The following is a 17,693-nucleotide window of genomic DNA, read 5'->3' on the forward strand; positions in this document are numbered from 1 at the left end:
AGCAGCAGAATGTACAATCCTATTAGAGATGGGGAAAGGAAAAGTATCACCTTAATTTACCTCCAGGCAATAGAGCAATAACTTGAGGTGCCTCAGGCTGCCTGTATAAGGATACTTTAATCACACAGTAAAAACATTTTTAGTCTACCACCTGCTTTAGATGAGGGAAGACTGCCCTAAGTTAATAAAAGAAATTCATCCAGCATACAGTCTGGCAATCATGATATGCTATTTTTAATCTTTGTCAACATGAAATCTGTTAAAGAAATTTAGCAGGTTACAATGAGATCATCTCCCCCCCCCCCCCGCCCATTCCCTATGTTCATTGCAGAAAAATTGGATGATGGCTTTTGGATGAGATGGATAGTACACAAGAAGGAATTGCTCCAAAATTAAGGGAAGTCAGAGTTTCATTACACAACCTTCAGATCCAAACTGCTTTCTATTGTCTTGTACCACTGGGACTGAACTCATTATAGTAACCATCAAACTAGAAAGTCTTCAGCTGGGGGTATTTCTTATGTTTGCTTTCTGGCTGTATAGGGAATGTGATCTTTAATTAGTTCAGGTTGTAAAATATTACAGAGAATTTCCCAGACACACTTTGCTTTGTCGTCTAGGTCAGCAAATGCAATTCTGTTTTAATTGTGGCTGAGCTATTGTCTTAGACTGGTATTCCTAGAGTGCCTTTTACCAATTAATGGTAATATACTACTGGGAAATCATGTTGCCTTGTGGAAGCCTGTAAATAGCAATGCTCTAATAGGCTGTCTATTAATAGTAATACAGAGTCAGGGACCTAATGCCATTAAATGGCAGTATTCATGTGTGAAAGCCTTCTAGTAACTACTTTAAGAAATTTCAGCAGTGAATTGTGGGCACAGAGTATGTATATGTGTGTGCAAGCTCACATAGGTGTTTCCCTCCTGTCCTTCTCTCCTTTGTCTTTCTGTTGGGCTCTTTTCTAATATGAATTTCTACTTTCTGTCAGCTCTATGATGGATTGGGTTCAGGGAAGCAACATGTGCCAGTCATTGCCTTTGAACCTGTACTTCAGATGTGTGGCATTTTATTTCCTCTCCTGCCTTTTGGCTTATCATCAATTCTAGCAGTGTAGTTTTGACATGTGCAAATTAATAATCATTCAGTCCAAATGAATATGGTGACCTATGTGCTCACATGATGTACTGAAAGGAGAGGGATGTAGTGCTTGTGAACTCAAGGAGTTTACAATTTAATGAGAGAAACAAGAAAGCTACTTTGGTGTGTGTGTATATATTTCCACCTCTCACTAATAGGTTGTCAACTTATAATAGTTTAATGGAACCACATACATTTTACATTTATATGTGAGAGACTCTTGAGAACAATAGTTAATTTTGTGAAAGTCAGAATTATGAATTGAAATGATTTCTCTCGTCTAGAGAGCTGGTTCAAAAGCAAGGCAAGAAAATATTGCAAAATAAAAATAAATCAGAAAAATGCACGTTGGATAGATGGCCTAACAGTTTATTTGAAAAATACCTTGATGTTTTAGATGGCTCTAACCTGAGATGAGGCAGTGTATGAGGCAGTTTTTCTTGAGAAACTTGAAGCAGCCTCTGAGCACAGTGATGGACAAATGTGGATGAACTCAGTTCTCAAACACCATCTGGAAAAGACAGATAGGAGATAGGTGTACTCATTGTTTAAAGTGCTTAAGGTAAAGAGCCTGAATACATATTCTGGGTTATTTCAGTGGGTCAAAAGTGTACTCAGGCAAATGTAAAGACAGGATGTAAGAAAGAATTTCCTAACACTCGCAGGTGTTGATGGAACAGAAAGGCCTGAGATGTGGTGAGCTCATAAATATTGGGCCTTCTAACCCAGATCAAAAGGATGCTAAAAACTGAGGCTTCCCATGGACAAATCTGTGGATTTGGTGACTATGAGGTGCTTACCATGCTTGAGGGTCTCAAGATTTTTCAAATGGACATAGATATAAATTGGATTCTAACACTGATTAATAATGTGGCCTTGAAAAGGTTACTTAAGCTTTCTTCCTTATCTCTAAAAGGTGCTTTATAAACTACCTGTAAATACACTGTAGTAAGCACTCACAAACAGGTAGTGTTATTGTTCTAATCTTACATACTGCTTGTCCTTCTTGGCTTCAGTCTGAAAGCTGAGCTTAGGATCAGGTGGAGGAAACCTGATGGAATGCTTGGATCACAGACTCTTGGTGTTATTAGCCAGGGCTCCATTTCTCAGCTGAGTGTCAAGAGGTAAGTAGCAGTTTCTGTCAGTGTGGAAACACAGAAGTTCTGTCTACTTTGCTTGTTTACAATGTCCATAGAATTTGGAAAGTAACACGTGATCCTTGCATTTAAGGAAAATACCTGATGATTGTATGCATACTACTATACAAAAATTATATTAATAAATAATTTTAAAATAATGATATTAACACATAATTACTAATATTTAAAGAATGCTTATGTGAAGGCACTGTGCTAAGCACTTTACATGGTAAATAATCAGTGTTTGTTATCCTTATTATTGTGTTAGGTAGATTAAGAGCATTGCATTATCAAAATCTTAAGTCATTTTATAAGGTGGCATCTCCAATTTATAGATAAGGAAACTTGTACTGAAAGAAGTTGTTACTTCTATGAAGCAAATCATTAATAAATGACAGTTAAAATTAGGGTCTTTGAACTGGAATTTCACTCTGCTGCCTGACTTCAGAGTCCCCACCTTTTCTCCACCCCATCCACCTCACACACACACACACACACACACACACACACACACACACACAAATACTATCTATCCTTATTACATGCACCACACTGATTTTTCTATTTTATCATGTTTCATTTAAAAAAAAAATACACAGGTCAAACCTATTTCATTGATTTCACGTTTTATTAAGTGATCATTACGAAGTATAATTAAAAAATAATGGACAGTGGTTTTTTTCCTTACTCTAAGAAAAAAAAGTTATTTGAACATCAGAAGGATTATAATTCACATATACGTGAAATGACTTGCTTCCTGCTCTTTTGAGATGGTACCATGAAGTGGTGTCATTTCCTAGTGGCAGAGGTTATGGTGAAGGAGAAGCGCATTATGTGAATCACATTATCCAAATGAATTACACTGTCATCTGAATTCAAAGAGATACCTTGTTCCAAATCAGAGTCCTAAGTGACTTGAACATTTCCATCAGAGATTGTGAATTATTATGTAATGGAAGCTAAATAGTTGTAGTTTTTCATTTTAGAACAGCCATAGCTGTCAGGCTCAGATCACACTCCAAAGATCAGTGGTGCCATGAAAAATACAGCCTGAGAGCCAGAAGACCTCACAGATCCCACAGATGAGCCAGACTTCTTGGGAGGTCAGTGCTCAGACCTGGGCATTGAGGGAGCAGGTCTAACTTGTTTTAGTGATTTTTTTCCACCCCTCCTTTTTGGATTATACCCAGCTACTACTACTACTACGCCTATTTGTTTAAGTAGCATTTGAAACCTCTCTGGTCTCTCTACTCAGGGGCTCAGGTTTGATAGCAGAAACAGAAGTAAGGCATTCCAAAAGCCTGTAGGTTGTGAACAACTGTTACTTAGAGGCTTAATATTGTTTCTCTGCAGGAAAACATGCAAATGGCTGATTAAGTCTACATTAAAAATGAAGCATTTTTATAGCTGATTTCAAAGTCCTATGTCGGCCATGTCTTTGAAGCACTCCTTTAATTGGTTATGAATAAATACAATACATTTTTGCCTCTCCTTCCTTGCTATAACTTCTTTCTATAAGAACAGTACCCCGGGTGGATTTTATAAACTTTCCTATAAGATTTGCCTTTTGGCCTATTCCCTGGCAAAACATTTTTGTGAGTGACTGCAGCTTAGGAATGCCTCCTTTTCATTCAAAACATATTTGCTGAGTGATTATGTGTGTCATTTGTGGGGAGGACAAAAGATGAATAAGAGATTTCTCCCCTTTGAGACAGTCATTGAGGAGTCAGACATAGAAAGAAAACTTCAGAATCAGGAATAAAATGCCATAATAATGGTAGGTAAAAATACAATGGTGAAATAAGTGGCCAAGTCTGTTTTAATGGTTTCACAAAGCAGAAAGGGTTCGATTTGTGAATTAACTTAAGTAGGTGTGTGGGGGTGGGTGGTAATTCCAGCTGGAGGGAACAACATGGAGGAGCTGGGGAATAAACTCAGCAGCTTCTAAGGTTTATGGAATACACAGGTGGATGGAGCAGGAGATGAGGTTGGAGAGAGGAATAGAAAGATCCTGAAGATGGCCATGCATGACTCCTTAAGATTGGCAAGGCCTGCCTGCTCCCTCCTTTCAACCAACTTGATGATGACCTGCCCTTCTGATCCTGTATGGGCCAGAGTTTTCTGAAGAAGGACTGGGCTCTTGGGCTTCTGAGAATGGCTCCAACTGATGCCCCCTCTGCACTTGTTTCTGATCTTCCTGTGACTGTCTGCCAGAGCTTGAACAGACTTTATACTTGATTAATGACTGAAGTTTACATCTCCGGTTTCAGCTGCTAGCTGTGCAGCAGCGGCATTTTGGAAGAGCAGAACAGCCAAACATGAACGTGGTGGTGTGTTGCTGATGTACACCACTGCCGTCTCTGTGATGTCTCTGCAGTGGAACAAGCTTACAGGTCTACATCTGCTTCAGTTTTATGCAGGCTATGTGAAAGCTGTGCCAACCAGTGGGGAGCTTAGATTTTCTTAGCTGGGTCCCCTACTATTCTAATTAAACCTTACTTATAACAGCTCCTCCTGTCTCTGCTCTCCTAGGGCTAACTAGGTGTATTCTTTTGCTTTACAAGTCATTGCAATATGTTGAACATTGTTAATGGGTGTGAAAAATGACAGTAATTCTCTGCTGGACTCTTCCTACACAGTCAGCAAAGATCCATTGGAAGTAGAAACATCACTCACTCATTCAATAAATATTTATGATTTAAATACTATGTGCCCTAACTGTCAGGCACACATTCTGAAGGTGCTGGGGTCTATGTTGAATAAAACAGGCAGGATGCTCTTTGCCCTGGGGGATATAATAGTCAGTATGTGGGTGATAGCCAGTGACTTCATAATTAAGGCCGCTTGTAATGAAACAAGCTCCTCAACAGCAGAACTATACTTCTGAGGCTACAGAACATGCCTAAGATTTTGAGCAGACAGCTGGTCTGAAACAATCCCCAAAACCAAAATTTCCTGTGCAAACTAGTCCAAAGTCGTTTCCTGAAACTCCATGACTACCCCTGCATTCTCTTTTAACATCACATCTTCCACTTTTTCTTCCTTTCTGTTGTAGTCTTACACAGTTACCTGGAATTTTATCTCCACTGAGCTCTGAAAAGCAGCTGGGTAAAAGTAAGAAAGGTGGATGTAGAAATGGCCCCAGGAACCCAAAGGTTCTTTTTTCTAGACAACTTTTCTCTTTTTTCTGTGATCATAGCTTATCCTTATTTGGCCAAGGTAGTGATCTGCATTTAACTTAAAGCTTCAAATGTTGAGCGATCCTCCCCAATACCAGTCTCATACATTTTTTACTTAAGACAAGCTTCCTTTGGATAATGGATATCTTGTCAGAAACATGAATGCTTAGATTGTACCTAGCATTAGAGTCTTTCACTTGAGCTAGTCATGCAGGTTTTTAAACAACATGTTAATAGGTTAGAATATTTTAAATATTGTCTTCAGGTTTCTCAATAGCCCAGATATCATACTATCCTTGCTTTTCAAAAAGTTTTTCTTTAATAGTTGTTTCTGATTATACACATATTACCTGGTTTGCAGTATGGGCAGTGCCTAAATAAATACTCTTACAAAGTGAGAAAAATCAGTGTGATTTTTCATCTCCATCTTGAGAAAACTACATAGCAGGTTTTTTTTTCATAGATCTCATTAGTTTGTCCTAAAACTAACATTGTTCCCTATTCCTATTTATATAGCTTATGATCACTAAGCACATTTAAATAGAGATATTTTAAAAGAGCATAAATTATCTTCAGCAAAAGGCAGTGTGAGTACATCAGACCAGTCCTAGACAGCCCCCTTCTCCTTCTGTTCTTTTCCCTTGTTGAGCATCAACATCTAGGTGTTCACCATGTGCAAGCTGTGTGAGTACACACTGAATTCTGTTTTAAGAACTATTGCTACATGAGAATTATTTTGTTTTCTTGTCAAAGCCTGGTCTAACAGAGTTAGTGTTTATCTGTGTCTGGTCAGTGCCTCTGGTGCTGTGGACAGAGCAAGTGGGCACATTTCATCTTAATTAGGAATGGAAGATGAATACAAGTAGGGTGTGTGTGTCAGAGGTTAGAGCCATTTAATGGGATGAACTGCGAATGAAAATTGGAAAACAATCCAAGAAATCTATAGAAGATGAGAACTGGAGAAACTCAATTAGAAAAAACCATAGACTTTGCTCCTTTGGGCCCTGGTTTCTTTGTGCTATTGTAGTTGCTTATTTGATTATAAAAAGAAAAGCAAAGAGTTTATTGTTTCCATTGTAAATAAGGTAGGTTGATTTTGAGGAGTCCATTCATGGGTTCTAATGCTTTTATATATATGTATTCCCTATAACCTAATCAGCCAAACCTAATTAACAAAGTATGGTTTTGTCTATGTGATTGTGACAACACTGGTCAAAGGAAGGGGCAGTTTGGCAAGATTTAACCTGAATGGATGAAAGCAAACAGAAACTTTACAGAGTCCTTTTCCCATGGTATGATTTCACAAACTTGCCGTAATAAATGTAGTTATTATATTTTAAGTCACATGACATATATATGTGAAGGACAAAACAACTCTAAACTTAAACCCCAATCTATCTTCCTTTGTTTGTTCCATGTTTCATATCCATTACCTAGAATGTTTTCTGCCCAGGGAATAAATTCAGCTATTTTAGTAAAAGCGGTCTCAGTATCCTATATACAGTTATCTGTGCAACTTCAGTAAAAATATTTTCTTGGTAAACATCAAATCAGTTGTGGAAGTCAGAATGCGTTCACTTGAGAAAAGAATACGTGAGCTATGTGCTTTCGCTATTTTATTAGAAAGTTATGGAAGGTTGTTACTCTTTATGGGGTAGTAAATATGAGATTTGTATCTGTGTGGATGTGGCTGTACTTAGAGTTTTCTTATCTGATATGGGAGAAATGGAAAAAAGAAGTATACCCTGTGCTCGAAGAAAAAGTTATCCAAAATTTCCACAGAGTTTCAGCATAAAAGGAGAGAAACTGAAGTCAACTGGCTGTTTTTTAAGAATAGACATTGTACTATATTGTCATGCTTACCAAGTGAATGCACGTGATTTAGTGAGTCTGTAGGTGTGGAAAAACCCTTCAAATCATTTCAGCTTACAGAACATTTTTTTCCAAGTGTATCTTCTTGAAACAGAAAAGCATTTTCTAAGCAAAACTCAAAAATTCCCAATCCAAATGCTCAAAACCCCCAGACACTGTTTGTGCTGAGTTAGAAAGTTGCAGGGTTGGTAGTAAATAAGTCTAAAAATTGGATTAAAGTATAACTAATATCTGACAGTGCATCTACCTTCAGATGTTCTTGCTTCAAGAGCTAAAGGTTATGTTCTGACATTTCATTAAAAACTCCACATTTTTCAAGGCTGAAGAATTTGGTTTAGTGGGCAAATTTTTAATTTAATTAAAATTATGCCTCAAGCAAAATCTTTCTTGATAGCAAAAGTTTCAGCACATTTATCTGTCAACAATGTTTTCTCTCATTGCAAGTCATGGTGTTTTTGTTGTGGATTGAATAATTACAATACCAAAAGGAATGGTTTAACAGTGCTGATTTAGGAGGTCAGGGGTTACCCCATTAGTTGAGAAATTGTAGAATGTGTGTGTGTGTGTGTGTGTGTGTGTGTCTGTGGGTATGTTACCCAATAAATACTATAAAACATATCAGATACTGCTGGTGGCAGTATAATTAGTGCATCCTTTCCACTGCTCATCAGTTAATCCTAATGGGATTAATTGAGTGGTAACTAGAGGCAGGGGGTGTGTGGCTGGAGGAAGTGGTTCCTTGGAGGAAGGGCTGTGGAGCATATATTTTGTATCTGAAGAGTGCAGTCTCTCTCTGCTTCCTGATCACCATGTGAACTGTTTCCCTATTCCACATTCTTCTGATGATGTTCAGCCTCACCTTGAGCCCTGAGGAATGGAGACTACTGTCTGTGGATTGAGAACTCTGGAACCATGAGTTCCTGAATAAACCTTTCCTCCTTTAAAATTGTTCTGGTCAGATCCTTTAGTCATAGCAGTGAGAAAAGTGACTAAAGCACCATATGTAAACATCAACTCTAAGTGAATCAAAGGCCTAAGAATTAAACCAGAGATGCTGTACCCAATACTCCAACATCTTGGCAAAGGAACTGACTTCCTGAACAAGACTCCTAAAGCCTAAGAAATAAAATAAAATTCAATAAATGAGATGGCATCAAACTAAAATGTTTCTTCACAGCAAAAGAAACAATCAAGGGCATTAAGAGAGAACCCATAGAATATGAGAAAATCTTTACCATCTCACCCCAAGTAAGGCATTATTTCCAGGATATACAAATACTCGAAAAGCTTAACACCAAAAAAAAAAAAAAAAAAAAAAAAAAAAAAAAAAAATCACCCAACCTATAATTGGGTAAAGGAACTGAACAGACCTTTCTCAAAAGAAGAAATAGCAGTAATCAACAAATATGTGAAAAGATGTTCAACATCTCTAATAATTAGAATAATGCAAATTAAAACTACAGAGATTTCATCTCACTCTGGTCAGAAGGGCAATTATCAAGAACACAGTAACAACAAATGTTAAGGAGGATGTGGGGAAAAGGGGATGCTCATATATTGTTGGTGGGACTGCAAATTGGTGCAACCATTCTGGAAAGCAATATGAAGATTTCTCAGGAAACTGGGAATAGAACCACCATTTGACCCAGTTAACCCATTTCATATTCCCAAAGGACTTAAAATCAGCATACTACTGTGTCACAGCCACAACCACGTCAATGGTTATAGCAACACAAGTCACAATAGCTGAGCTATGGAAGCAACCTAGATGCCCATCAAAATATGAATGGATTCAGAATTGTGATGTATGTATACACAATGGAATATTACTCAGCCATAAAGAAGAATGGAATTATGGCATTTATTGATGGATATATCTGGAGACTATCATGCTAAGTGAAATAAACCAATCACAATAAACTAAAGGTCAAATGTTTTCACTGATATGTGGAAGCTAAGCTACAATAAAGGAAGGAAGGGAAGAAGAGAAGTTTAGTAGATTAGACAAAGGGATATGAAACGAAGGAGGGATAGGAATAGGAAAGACAGGAAATCATATAGAAATATAGTTATTAATGTGGAACAATGTTCAGTATGCAACAGTGAGGGTGCACAATTACAGAGAAATGTATTGCTTTGGGGTGAAAATAATATAGAGCAAAGGCAATACACCAGTGATATTAATAGTTATTATCTCTAGGCCATAATATAATGGGTGTTTTATTAAAAGTTGTTGGTATTTTATAGTTTCTTTTACAATGAAGTATTAAATAATTTTAAATACAATTATTGTCCTAACAAAGAGTTTGAATGTTCCAGAAGTTCCTGCGAGGTGAAAGAACTCCCTCTCCCATTCCCTTTTTCTCAAATAGGAATAGAAAAAAGAAACCTCAGCTTTCTTTCCATAGCTATTTCTTATTTCTTGACTATTGGTATCAGAAAATATTTGTAGATGCATAACCAACATCCTTTCTGCTGTCCTTAGTGCTCATTTTCTTTTTTTTTTTTTAATTTTTTATTGTTGGTTGTTCAAAACATTACATAGTTCTTGATAGATCATATTTCACACTTTGATTCAAGTGGGTTATGAACTCCCATTTTTACCCCGTATACAGATTGCAGAATCACATCAGTTACACATCCATTGATTTACATGTTGCCATACTAGTGTCTGTTAGTGCTCATTTTCTACTTCTAAAGAAGTAGAATCCAGTCTTGCTCTTGATGTTACAAACTCCGTATTTTCAGCCACTCAACCCAAGCAATTCTTGACTTCATTTCATACATTATGTGAGAGTACTGATTCCACTGCTCTAGGTTTCAACCTTCTTTTCTTTTTGGGTGTGTGGATCAGTGTCATTGTGTTGTGTGGTGAGTATGCAAATTAGCAATGACCATAGGTTACAGAAAGAGAAAACACTCTAAGCTAGATGTGTTTCCCTCATCCTGCTGCTCTCCCCCCAGTTTTATACGTTTGGTGCTTGGTGCCAGCTACACAGATTACAGTTTCCACAGAGAGAACAGGTATATATTTTGAGAGCTCTAAAACTGGTACCAAAAAGTTTGTCTTAAAAAAAATCAAAAAGTAGTGAACTATGTTTTCTGAGCCTACCCAACTTGACTGGCGAGGAGGCTTTTGAGCATGAAGCTAAATTTTAGAATTCCTGGGTTCCCAAACAGACAAGGAGAGCTGTCTGTTTTCATTAACTCCAAATAAAAGCTTGAATTCAGCCTGCAGCCCTTTGCCTTAATCTCATGTGCAACTCTCCGGTTTGAAGCCTTGTGAAATAACGAGGAAGGAAGGCTGCTTGGGTTTGTGGACATAATTGTTCCCCACAACTGTGTCATGGGGTTTTCTTTGCTTTCTGCAAAGATAAAAGATGTCTAATCAATGGGCTTCTGCGTGAGGAGGTGGGAAGAGTAGGACGAAAGTGTCCAAGGGTAGATGTGCCTCTGTGGATGAGAGCTTGGGAGAATGCCTCATGTTGCTTTTTCTGGGAGCCTGGACACATTGATTCCCATTGCTGTGTGCATATAGGGGCAAGGCAGTATTTAAGGCCATGATAAAAGCTTCTGATGTCTTCATTAAGCTGCATCCTTGCTTCAAGCCTGGAGGATATTACCATGACTCTATCCACATTCTAGGTAGCAAAGGGACAACACATTACTGGACATTATTTTTAGAGAATTGTCTTATTAAATAGGGTAATTCACAGATGGAGCATAGAATTTCAGAGCCTATCAAGTCTGCATATACATCAGAGATGAGTAAAATTTAGAACAAGCTCAATCTGTCCCCATTCTATTTTATGATAACAGAATAGCAAAATATCTAGTTGAATCAAGTTTTTTTTTTTTTTTTTTTTTCCTAATGCACTTATTCTTTGGGGTGTTTGTCTTGCCTGAATTTACCAAATGTTATGGTGTTATCCTTCATTTACATATTCAACATTTATAGTTTCCAATTTCCAGCCACTATCCTAGGATAAAGAACAGAAGAAGTCGAAATGTTCTTTTCCCACAGGGAGTTCATAGTAAAATGAGAATGAAACTAAAGTGCTGAAAACAAAACAAAACAAAAAAACGCAGAAGAGGAAGGGGTAAGCCCCTAGCCTTGGCTGGCTGGGTAGTGAGAGTTCTCTGAATTCTCTGGGAGACATGGGAAATTTGAGAGGCAGGGATGGGATGAGTAGCTTGTGCAGACATGCACAGAAGCAGAAGAGGGATGGATAGTAAAGGAGGAGTCAATCCTACAATTGCTGGGTCTCAAAGAATTCCAACATCTGAGGATCTTCTGGGGAGATGTAAAATTGGATTCAGAAGAGTACATTGCAGCAACTTTTAGAAATTGTGGAGAATAATGAAACTACTTAATATCCTACTGCCAAAGAGCTGATACTAACCTACTGTGAGGAGCACATGGGCTTGGAATTGCTCTCTTTTTCATGATAATGCATGCATGTGGGTAGATCATCAGGGGCATGCCTCATGGAATGAAAGGAATGTGTGACTCCAATTCAGGGCTCTGCATTCCAAGCCTGACTTTGCCTACTTGATTTACTGAGTGGCTCACTTAAAAAAAAAAAAAAAAAATCCAGTTAAAATAATGCATTAAAGTATATATTTAAATCTATACCAAATATGTGATATATGAAGCATAGGAAAGTGTAGGTATATGTGAAATACATACACTAAAATGTATTAGAAACATTATAAACATATAAGTGAAGTCTCTCTCTACTCACATTTTCTGTACTAATCTCCATTCATCCCATTTCTGCCCATCTCAGTTGTGCCATGTGTTTCAGACTGGCAGCAGTTACAGACATGATTCTAGGGTGCCTGGAGTGACCCTGATTGGGCCTATGTAGGTAGGAGCCCCCATTCTTCCTTAACTGTTATCACACTCTGTGAAGATCATTGATCCTTGCTACAGCATTACAGATCCAGGGTTGCATGGAAAAATCAGAAAAATAGCAACTGTGAGATCTTGCTGGAGCCAAGCAAGAGCTGGCTAAAGGTGAGAGAGGACCCGTGAAGGTGTTTTATGTGCTTTCAGGAATAAATCAAGTTAGACTTTGACTCTTGAAGAAATAAGCAATCTAAAAATGCACTGAGCTGTCAACACTAGGGGAGATTGGGTGAAAGAGACAAGAAATTCTGTATGTTTCTTTGTTCCTTCCTGTGATTCTATAATTATTTCAGAATAAAAAGTTTAAACATTTTTTTTTTTAATGCCTGATAACTGAAAGGTGCTATTTTGGTTGATTGGAGAGGATTAAATATATTATACATTAAATAAACAGAGTCTATTGGGGGTATCTACAAAGAATATACCATCAAAGTGTTTTTTAAATTTTGTTTGTTTTAAATTGCCATATTTATCTCTGCCAGGTAATTTTCATCATGTGATGAGTTCATGACCTCAAAGCATTCCTAAGAAAACCATATGTCAATGGATTGTTTAGAACTGTCATGGGTGGTTGGGTGTCATTCTTTTTAGACAAGATGTCACTCGAGATGTGCTTTGTGGCATATGGGGATATGACTAGAAAGTAGATAAGGTGAATAGCCATGCATGTAATATTTATCTGATTATGAACAGCTCCATCCATTTTTCCCTTTTATCTCAAATATTTAAAGCCAATTTAATGAGTACCAATGTACATACATATTTTTTTCTCATATTTGTTCATGGATAAAGAAGAATAATTATAGCAAATATATGTCTCATGCTGAGATCAACTAATTCAAGTTCAAGCTGTGCATAGTTTTGCAGTAATAAATCAATAAATACTATCAGTGGGTCTGTTATATAGTTAAATATTAAGATGCCCCAAGAATTCTAGGCAGTTATTGCCTTTATTATACAGTAAATGAAGATGACATGCAAAAAATATTTAAAACATAAGCATTCTCAAAAATAAAGGTTAGAAAAATTTCAACTAATTTTTTTTATAATTGATGTTGGCTTCTTTTTTTTATTGTTGTTTTTCATTTATATTTTTTATGTGGTGCTGAGGATTGAACCCAGGGTCTCACACATTCGAGGCGAGCACTCTACCACTGAGCCACAACCCCAGCCCCCACAACTAAATTTTTAAAGAATGTTAAATGGCATTTTCATAAATATAAAATTTGAACATCTTATTTAACTCTGCTTTGAGCATTTTAATGTTAGGTGAAAACTTGAGGGACAGGATGTGTTCCTGCCTGGGCTGTCACTTAAGTGCTTTCCACTGAGAAGCACTACTTGAAGTATCTAAGAAGTTCCCTGTAGATAAGACATTATTTATACCCATTCCAATTCCACTCAATACACATTTGTAAATGAAAGGGGTCATATCCTATTGATTCAGATTGGGATGAAGAAAGGACTAGCAGTCAACATAGCACCTGAGAAAGGAATTCTTAGACTGGAGAACAAAAGCCCTGGAAAGACACTGTTATCTTCTGATACTTGAAGCACTATCACAAGTAAAATACTGTTTACAGACTTATTCAGTTTTATCCTGGGATGTGTATAAAGATACAGGTAGGAATAGTGTCCAAAGTTACAGAGACCTATTGTTTGTCTCAGTGTGAAGAATCTTACATTAGCTTAAACTGCCTAGTATGTAGTGAAGCTACATACTACTCAGACATACTTGAGTCTGAGCAGCTGAGTGCTGGATTAGGAATATTATGTATGTATGGGGGAAGGGTTTCCTTAGGGAGCCTGTTGTGCCTAGTATTCTTTGAGGTCAAATCTGATTGAGCAAGGTTGGTTGATTTACCCCTTTGGTGATGACCACTAGCCTACTGCTGATTACTTGTCCAACACACACATCTACTGAATATCTGCTGTGTGCCAGGCACTATTGCAGGCAGTGAGATCATATTGGTTAACCAGAGACTCTGCCCATACAGAACCTACTTTCTACTAACAGGTATATGGAAGAGATGCGTTTCTGAGATGAAAACTCCAGTACTGTGCTGGTAATAGACCAAAGATATGTCACAGGCACTCATGTTCTGCATATTTTTATAAATCAAAACAGATTCTCATTGAAAAGAATCCTTTCTGCTTTTGTTTTTCACATTTATATTTGCAAAGACATAACAGGATATACCAAGATGTATCTTTTTTTATGATTTCTACAGTCAGTATGGAGAACCCAAATAACTATAATATTTGCTTAAATAATGACACTTCTCTATCAAAGGAGGAAAACCTGTGCATATGAAATTCTATGTGGGTTTGACTTCTACATAGATTAACAGGACTATATAGTTTTGGATAGTGACTGTTTTCAAGTTTTACACACCAAAATTTGATAACTGGAGATTGCCTTTACTGGTGGAGTGAACACTGGCAAGTTATTTAACATAAATCTGTTTGCTAATCTGTAAAATAGCAAATGCCTCATGAGTGCTTGCACTGTTAAGAGATTTGCTGAATGAATGAAAGATTTGAAATACTCAATGAGGAATGCTTCTATCACAACTATCATTGTAACAAGTACACAACATTTACACAATGATGGGTGTGGAGGAAGTGATAGTAGCAATGACTGGTTATAAAGCTGTCTCTCTGTGGAGAAGATATGATTCTCTGTGGAAAACTATGGAATTTATTAAACAAGAATCTGTTAGCACTAATAAGTGAGTTGAACAAGGTTGCATGATATGAGATCAACATAGAACAATCATATTTTATTTTGTATACTAGCAACCAACAATTGAAATTAAAATTAAAATGATAATGACATTTGCAAAACAAAAATATAAAATTTTTAGAGATAAATTTGACAAAAGATATGCAAGATCTGTATTCTGAGTCTATAAAGTGCTGCTGTGCTTTGTCTTCCATCCAGAAACAGCCTGGTTTCATATCATGTCCATCTCCGACTAAAGATCTCCAATTGCCCTGTGCAGCAGCACCACCCATGGTTGTGAGTGATTCCACAAAACTAGCCATGGTGTCTGTATTGGTGTGTGTCCTCTTCTCAGATGTACTCACACCTGGCTTGGTATCCAGCCCTCAGAGGCTTCTCTTAACCTTAATGTCCTATTGACATTCTATTGTAGCTCAGCCCAGTTATAGAACTGTTATTCAATTAGCAAACATACATCACTGTGTTTATAATCACAAGTTTTATTTTAACTTTTTCTTATTTTCTTCTCATTCCTCTATTTTGCATCTGCTTTTCAAATGTCACTTTGGCATTTCTATTCTGACTCCAGGTATCACCCATAATTTTTCAGGAACTTATTATGCTTTACATATTTCCACTGAGAATATTTAAGATTGTCTGTTGTCTCATAGCATGTCAATATGCAGCATTCTTTGGTGAATAACTTTGGAACTGAAATGTCGACATCAATTGGGTAAATCTCACTTTGAATGTTTTAGCTATTCTGAGTTGTGGGCAACTCTCAACTCTGAGTATTTAAGCTTGTTTCTGGACAGACGCCTTCTTCCATCCCAGTTGCTATAGTTGTCAGTTTGCTTATGCAGGGTCTGCAGGCCAAATTATGTGTCTAATTTAGACAAAAGTCCAATAGGAATACAGAGGCTAGAGTGTTCCAGGACACAACTAGAAAGCAGGTTCTTGAATTATGTGTGGATTTTTTAAAATCTTTAAAAGGATTTACATGAATTTCACACCTTCTGTGAATACCCTATTAGAGATTTTATAAGCTGAGACCCAGATTTTCCCAAGATGATGACCATTGCTTTTGATTCTCTCCCCATGTTGGATGAGGACATACCAACCACTGTATTTTCTCTATAATTTTTTTTCTGGAAGATGTCTGATTTCCTGGTTGGCACTTGTTTCAGCTATGAAATGGAAAAGTTGTGGGTTAGTGGATCTGATATTTTTGTGTAACCAATTTAAAATGATTGTCCGTGAGCATCTCTTAAAGTGGGTCAGGGTTTATTTAGGGCTGTTCGTAGAATTCCTGAGGAGGATAGAACTCCTTCAGAAAATGTGTTGAAATGCCTGCTTCTCTGATTGTTGTGGAATAACTGTGACATTTGATTTTCAAAGAAACAGTATGGAGGAGGTTTACATCCTTACAGGCAAAGTGCTATCAATTCTACCAGGCAAAAGAACATTTGAAAGTTTTTTTTTTTTTTTTTCATTTTTGTGAATGAATAGATATGATAATTTAGCAAAGAAGAGATTTTTGTTGCATAGGTGATCAACTCAACATCAGGTCAAATGGAGATATGGGCTGGCAGTAGCACTGATTTCCTGTGTGACATGAAAGTGTTTTGATCCCAGACCCACTATCTTACCATCCCTCCCTATTGTCTCTTTCTCTATATGTATGACATGTCTATCTCCAAAATTCAAATAAAGTATTTATGAATGCAATTATGCTTCACAAATAGTAGATGAACTATTTAATCCAATCCCACCAAGAATCATTTTCTTATGTAAAGAGTGACATCTGCGTTTAATCTCACATTATGGATTTTTTTTTTCCCATACGCCAAGATTATTCAGCACACCCTCTGGAATGGGGCTGCTGACTTGGTGTCTTCCGTTTGCTGATGCAGTCATACTCTCACCATTTTCTCTTAGGGGTCATCACTGCTGCAGATGTTCTTGACCGCGAGACAACAGGGTCCTATTGGCTGACGGTGTATGCCACAGACCGGGGTGTGGTCCCACTCTATGCCACCATTGAGGTCTACATTGAAGTTGAAGATGTGAATGACAATGCCCCACTGACTTCGGAACCTATTTATTATCCTGTTGTCATGGAAAATTCTCCCAAGGATGTATCTGTCATTCAGATCCAGGCTGAAGATCCAGACTCCACTTCCAATGACAAACTGACATACAGGATCACAAGTGGGAATCCTCAAAATTTTTTTGCCATCAATATCAAAACAGGTAAGGGAAGGCTTATATGATTATTTTTTAATATCGATAGTCCAGGATTTAAATTTATCACCCTGACCCTTGTTGTTCCAGATTGTTTATTTTATTGTCTAGAGAACAACATCTCCTTTCTGGAGGTGGTTTCTGGAAAGGTGAGTGCTCCTCCTGTTTCTTTGGTGTGTGTTAATTTCACCTAACACTGAGGTGAAGTAGACTAGCAGGAGTCGAGCTTTCATAGAAAGCAGTGGATTTGCTTTGTCCACAATAATGAAATGTGGTTTCCTGGATGCTCATATTGCTGTCTGCCTTCTTTTCTTTCTTGAGAGAGGGTATCCTGGCCTGCCCAGGGTTCTTGGGCAAGTGTAGCCTGGTCTGCCCAGCTGACTTTGCAAGGCCTGTCCTATGAACTTCTCCCTTGCTTGGTTCTGTCCAGCTTGCTGTAGACAATATCCTTTAACCTTACACCCCCATACATTTTGTGACCC

General features: G+C 37.5%; 1 protein-coding gene across 2 annotated transcripts in view; it reads left to right on the plus strand.

Moving 5' to 3' along the window:
* Fat3 (FAT atypical cadherin 3) overlaps positions 1–17,693 on the plus strand; it is a 483,199-nt gene that overhangs the window by 129,449 nt on the left and 336,057 nt on the right. For both annotated transcript variants that reach the window (XM_027951397.3, XM_071617163.1), the window contains exon 2: positions 16,906–17,220. In XM_027951397.3, the coding sequence (XP_027807198.2) occupies positions 16,906–17,220 (315 nt within the window). The remainder of the gene's footprint in view (positions 1–16,905; positions 17,221–17,693) is intronic.

Source organism: Marmota flaviventris, chromosome 9 (genome assembly GCF_047511675.1).
Source record: "Marmota flaviventris isolate mMarFla1 chromosome 9, mMarFla1.hap1, whole genome shotgun sequence".
In the NCBI taxonomy this organism is placed as follows: Eukaryota; Metazoa; Chordata; class Mammalia; order Rodentia; family Sciuridae; genus Marmota; species Marmota flaviventris.